Below are 6,418 nucleotides of genomic sequence, written 5' to 3' on the forward strand. Positions count from 1 at the left end.
CCCGGTCATGACCGTCTAAACCATCTAGACCCAGGCTGTCTACACCCCGGTCATGACCGTCTAAACCATCTAGACCCACGCTGTCTACATCCTGGTCATGACCACCTAGACCCCCAGACCCAGGCCGTCTACATCCCTTTCTGAACCATGAACCTCAGTTACTGAGTCCTCGTATTTAAGTGGGAAAGTTCTCATGAGAATAAAGAAGGTGACGCCAACACGTGTTTCCCCCTTTTGGGCTGCTCCAAATGACACCTCCACAAGGAGGAGCACTTTGGAAGGCGGTGTCTGCAGCCAGGGAAAGGAAGTGATGTCACCAGGATATTCACTGTAAAGTTACAGAACTGCAAAGCCACAGAGATCAAGACAGGGTGGCGTTGACGAAGGAACAGACAACTAGATCAGTGGAGCAGAGGAGCGAGCTCAGAGGTAGACCCACACATGGTGCTAGAACAACTGGACATCCACATGCAGGAAAATGAACTCAGGCACAGACCTCACACCTTTCAGAAACGTTAACTCAAAATGGATCATATACCTAAATGTAACATGCAAGACTATCCAACTTCTAGGAGATAACAGGAGAAAATCGATGTGACCCTGGGCTTGGTGTTGAGTTTTTGTATACAATACCAAAGACACATCCATGAAAGACAACGTTCATAAGGAAACGATGACGACTTCATTAAAACTGAAAACTTCTGCTCTACAAAAGACAGTTGAGAGAGTGAAAAAGACAAGCCACAGACTGGGAGCAAATATTTGCAAAACACATATCTGATGAGAGACTTGTATCTAAAATATACAAAGAACTCTTAAAACTCAACCATAAGAAAACCAACAACCCAATTAAAAAGTAGACAAAGATCTGAACAGACAACCTCGTCAAAAAAGATAGACCAGTGGCAGGTGAGCACATGAAAAGGTGCGCGACATCGTGAGTCATTAGGCAATCGCAAATTAAAACCACAGACCCATTAGAGTGGCTAAAATCCAGCAGACTGACAACACCCAATGTCGATGAGGATGTGGAGCAACAGGAACTCTTGTTCATTGCTGCTGGGAATGCAGAACGGCGTAGCCACTTTGGAGACAGTCTGGCACTTTCTTACAAAGCTACACACAGGCTGACCATACGATCCAGCAGTCACGCTCCTAGGTATTTACCCCAATGGGTTAAAAACGTATGTCCCCATAAAAACCTGCTCACACGAATCTTTATAGCAGCTTCACTCAGTTGCCAAAACTCAGAAGCAACCAAGATGTCCTTCAACAAGTGAATGGATAAACAACCTGACACATGCACACAACGGAGTATTATTCAGCGATAAAAGGAAGTGAGCCATCAAGCCACGAGGAGACGTGGAGAAGCCTTAAAAGCACTCTGCTAAGTGTTTTTTGTCCAGTTGCACAGAGGGTCTCTGTGAGTCAGAACCTGCTCCACGGCACCTAACAACACCTCACTATGGACTTCAGTTAATCATAGTGTATCGGTATTGGTTCCTCAGTTGCAATACACGTACCACAGGAATGCAAGATGGTAATAATAGAGGAAACTGGGCAGGGGAAAGAGGGTGGGAGATGGGGTGCGTGGGAACTCTGGACTTCCTGCCCAGTTTTTCTGTAAACCTAAAACTGCTTTAAAAAATAAAGTCTATTATTGAAGCTTGGTCAATGGTATGTACGGTATACCACCCACTTTTTCCAGCTCTCAGGTTCTTTGGTAGTATACTTTTACCACTGAAAGTATTTGCTTCCCTCCAGTGGGGACGTGCGTAACGGCGAAAGGGGAAAGAAACGTTAGTTGAAGCAAAATATCTGGGGTCTGAGGCTTGCAAGTAAGGTAGTGCTACCAGGAAGTGTGATTGGGTAAAAATGTTGTCTTCGGGCTTTCTTATCTCTAGGTAAGCCTGGTAAGCATATGTATGGTTTCCCATGGGATAGGGAGCCCTGGTGGGTCTGGGTTTTTTTTGTGTCATATTTGGAGAACCAGAGGCTCCTCATGTAACCTAGCCAAAGACAACCATGAAAAATACCAGCAACCAAGGGCCAGAGGTACAGACAGGCATCTGCTAATTATGGCATTTGAGAAATTAAAAGTTTTGTGGTAACCATGTAGTACCAGATAATATTTCTCAAAATCCATATTACCACCCCAAAATTTAAACACACTGCGTGACCTAGCATGTTTCCATTAATAAAAATGCAGGGTATCAAAAAAAATTTAAAGCAGAAAATAATTAGACCTTGAAAGGGTTTTGAAAAAGAAACGACGGAGCAGACACTGGTGCAGTGAGGAGGAGCAGGCAGTGGTGGGACTAAGCACACGGTCACAGGTCTTCCATCTTCCCCTCCAGCAGCGTGAGCTGACGCAGGACCCAAGGAGCGTATCTCCTGTGGAAAATTGGGTCAGACGAGGCGGCGGATTATGTCTTGGAAGGTCCCCTCTCCTTATTGCATGCTTAAAACCCATCTACTGGAAAGCCTGCCTTGCGCCTCTAATCCTCCCAGGTAGAGGCCAGGATTCTTGTCCATTTTAAAGATTAGGGTAGCTGTGTGCAGCGGTTCGGTGGGGGCCGAGGAAAGGAGATTACCCGGTGATGTGCGGCAGCTGTTGCCGGAGGCCCAGAGAGGGGTGCAGACACCCCTGGCCAGTGGCAAGTGGCATGTCCCTCAGTGTGTTCCTCCGCATGTGGGACATGCAGCTCCCACGGGCCTTGGTTGTTGTCCTTGGTGTCACTCTGGCCTGAGGAGCTGGTCCCGACTGCCCAGCGCACCCCCCCCAGGGGAAATAGAGGAGGGCCGTGCATCCTCAGGCCCGGCTGGCCGCCTGGCTGTCCTGCACTAGTCGGGGAGTCCACAGAGGCCCAGAGGCCCTTGTGTGTGAAGACAGACCTCGTGAGGGCCTGCTGCTGATTAAGGCGGATTCATCCCCGCCTCAAAAGCATGTCTTTTTTTTTTTTTTTTCCAATTATTTTGCTGCATTTCCTTTAATGCTGCGTCTAATCTGTTTTAATCTCATGGGTCTCTTCTTTGTGCGCTCGCTCAATCCCCGATTAGATGTCTGGACTGGGTCGCCTGGCCCAGGCCTGGCCGCCTTCCCTTGGGCGTCTCAGGATCCTCCCGCCTCAGGGACGCCCTTCCTCAGGTGTGTGCTGCACCCCTCCCCAGCTGCCCCTGCGTCCCCGCCGCATCTGTCTCCCCTGCGTCTCGTAGGTGATGTCGTGTCTGCTCGCACGAAGCCCCCGCCCACGTGCCATGCACCACCCCCAGGGGGGCACTGGGGCTGCCTGGCCACAGCTGCTGGTGCCCACACTCACCGAAGGGCTGGCGCGGAGCCTGGCGTCGCTTCCTGGGGCCACAGGCGTGCTTGTGCAAGGCTGGCACGGAGCCTGGCGTCGCTTCCTGGGGCCACAGGCGTGCTTGTGCAAGGCTGGCGTGGAGCCTGGCATCACTTCCTGGGGCCACAAGCGCACTTGTGCAAGGCTGGCGGGGAGCCTGACGTCACGGGGACACAGGTGCACTTGTGTAAGGCTCTCACGTCGAAGGCACTGCAGAGTTTGGGTGCGTGGCCATCGTGGCCGAGGTTCCAGCCTCGGAGCTGCTTGTGAGGCCGGTGAGGAGGTGCTCACAGATGGCTCATCCCTGTGAGCACACATTATCAGGCTCAGGAGCTGTTGGAGTGGCCAGGCCACGACAGACACCCCTAGCCTGACCAGAAGGTGCACCGTGCACCCACTGGAAGGAGATGCCAGAGCTAGCTGCAGGCTCCTGGTCTGGGGTCCCGTGGTCCTCATGCACAGCCTGGCAGGCTGGCCCTGGGGACCACGTCAGGTCGTGCAGCATGCACGGGCTGTCACGGCGGTGTCCTCTGGTTGTGTTGTGTTTGGGAGACACCGGCTCCTGTTTGCAGCAGAGCGCCTCGTGATTCAAGCAGCCCGTGTTTGCAGATGCACAGCTGGTCTCGTGGCTCCCGCCAGCTCCCGGCTCGGGTGGTTCCGTGGAAGACCAGCGTCTCGGCACACTCAGCCTCTCCACTGGCAGATGTCTGGGGTGTGCTTGTTCCCACAGTGTTCATTCTCCGCAGGTTTCGAGGGCGCCCCCCAGGCGGTGCTGCAGACCCTGAGGAGGTACGTCCGCACCTTCTTTGGGTGCAGAGAATGCGGGAAGCATTTTGAGGAGATGGCACAGGAGTCCCTGGACACGGTGAGGACCCCCGACCAGGCAGTGCTCTGGCTCTGGAGGAAACACAACGTCGTGAACAGCCGCCTGGCAGGTGAGGCACACCTGCATCTAGGGCCCCCACTCCGTCGTCGTCAGCTCAGTGTGAGTGAGGCCTGGCTGGCCCCACAGAGGAAAGGGCCTTGTTCCATTGCGGGCGGGTGGAAAACCAAGGCCCTCGTAGCTACCTGGGCACCATCAGCACTGCCAGGGGACAGCTGCCTTCTCTGGGGCCACTGAAGGCCAGGCACCCGCCAGTGCTGAGGCCACAGCCAGGAGGCTGAGGCTGACCTGCTGACCCCACAGGCCACCAGGCGGGGAAGGTGCCAGAGGGGGTGGAGCCGTTCCAGGCATCAGCACCCACCTCCCAGCTCAGCCTCCCTGGGCCTAGCAGGAGCTTCACATGCCCCCACTGCTGTGTGTGCCAGAGCAGATTCCACCTGGGAGACTGGAGCGTACTCAGCTCTCAGGAATTGGACTACGTTGAAGTTGCTCTCAAACTGTAAACCAAATCCATCAGAGTGATTTTGTATAAAAAAAAGAAATAAGGCCATGTCTTTTCTTAAGAGTTAAGTAATTTAAACTATTCCTAAATCAATGGCAGATTAAAATTAGGCTTAAATATAATTCTGCTGAGGAATAAATCTTAATAGAGATGCATAGAAAATGCCACTAAACTGGTGGTTTTTATTTAATCCTCTGCGTTATGAAAACATATTACAGCTAGAGCACTAAGGGAAATTGGTTTGTCTGCGCGGCATACCGGCCAGCTCACGTGCTGCGGGCACCCTCTGCATCTGCCGCCATCCGTCTCCATCTCCAGCAGCTGTGGTTGTGAGGTGCTTCCAGGGTGGCCCTAATAAGAGCTTTTCCTTCCTCCTAAATGTCTCAAATCCCACCATCCTCACCACACCTGCTGCCCAGAGCAGTCAGTGTGCTGACCCACCAAGCCCCTGCCAGGCCGGCCCATTCCCAAAGCCCGTGACCACCTCATTCATGCTGCAGCTCAAAGGAGCATCCCCTGCCCCATCTGCTTGCGTCTCCTGTCGATTCTGCATCTGACCAGAGCTCCCTGTCCTGCCCTGTCAACCTTTTCTGCTAGGATATCACACAAGGACTCCAAGGTGGCCCTCAGCCTATCTTGCTCCCACTAGACAGCAGACTCCTGAGGACAGAGGCTGCCCTTGTCACATGCAGCACAAGGCCCGCAGCCCATAGCCCTTATGGAGGTGTTGGACACGGGATAAGTCAGTGTCACTGTAGACTTCAGGCCCATTGGCATTCCTCAACAATAGGGATTAGATTCAAGCTTGCTTTTCTCAGCTGTCTGTGTGCACATTTAGCAGAGACTCTGAACCCAGTGGTCAGGTGGTCTGTCCATGCATCACTGGTGAAGGAGGACAGTGGCTAAGTGAGGACCGCAGGCAGTGTAGCTTTCAGTTGGCACAGGCGTGGGGACCATGCGCCTCTCCACAGCAGTGCTCTGCCGGTATTTACTGATCACAAGAACGGATGGACAGACAGGTGGGATAGGAATGATGGGCTCTGTATCTGCTGAGAGAGTGGTAATTGTACTACTTTTCTGAGGGAGTGGTAATTGTACTACTTTCTGAGGGTGGTTTAGCTGAGGGAGTGATAATTGTACTACTTTTCTGAAGTCGTTTAGCGAGGGTGTGGTAATTGTACTACTTTTCTGAGGTAGTTTAGCTGAGAGAGTAGTAATTGTACTACTTTCTGAGGTAATTTAGTTGAGAGGGAGTGATAATTGTACTTTCTGAGGTAGGTTAGCTGAGGGAGTGATAATTGTACTACTTTCTGAGGTAGGTTAGCTGAGGGAGTGATAATTGTATTTTCTGAGGGTAGTTTAGCTGAGGGAGTGATAATTGTACTACTTTCTGAGGGTGGTTTAGCTGAGGGAGTGATAATTGTACTACTTTTCTGAAGTAGTTTAGCGAGGGTGTGGTAATTGTACTACTTTACTGAGGTAGTTTAGCTGAGAGAGTGGTAATTGTACTACTTTCTGAGGTAATTTAGTTGAGGGGGAGTGATAATTGTACTACTTTCTGAGGGTAGTTTAGCTGAGGGAGTGATAATTGTACTACTTTCTGAGGGTAGTTTAGCTGAGGGAGTGATAATTGTACTACTTTCTGAGGTACGTCAGCTGAGGGAGTGATAATTGTAGTACTTTTCTGAGGTA

The 6,418-nt window shown here is 51.5% G+C and overlaps 1 protein-coding gene across 1 annotated transcript in view; it reads left to right on the top strand.

The window, feature by feature from the left end:
- The window catches only part of QSOX2 (quiescin sulfhydryl oxidase 2), a gene marked incomplete at its 5' end in the record, with an annotated part of 32,543 nt that overhangs the window by 23,915 nt on the left and 2,210 nt on the right, over nt 1-6,418 (top strand). The window contains one exon of the mRNA XM_004388693.2: nt 4,088-4,276. Within this exon, the coding sequence (XP_004388750.1) occupies nt 4,088-4,276 (189 nt within the window). The remainder of the gene's footprint in view (nt 1-4,087; nt 4,277-6,418) is intronic.

Source organism: Trichechus manatus, unplaced genomic scaffold (genome assembly GCF_000243295.1).
Source record: "Trichechus manatus latirostris isolate Lorelei unplaced genomic scaffold, TriManLat1.0 scaffold00214, whole genome shotgun sequence".
In the NCBI taxonomy this organism is placed as follows: domain Eukaryota; kingdom Metazoa; phylum Chordata; class Mammalia; order Sirenia; family Trichechidae; genus Trichechus; species Trichechus manatus.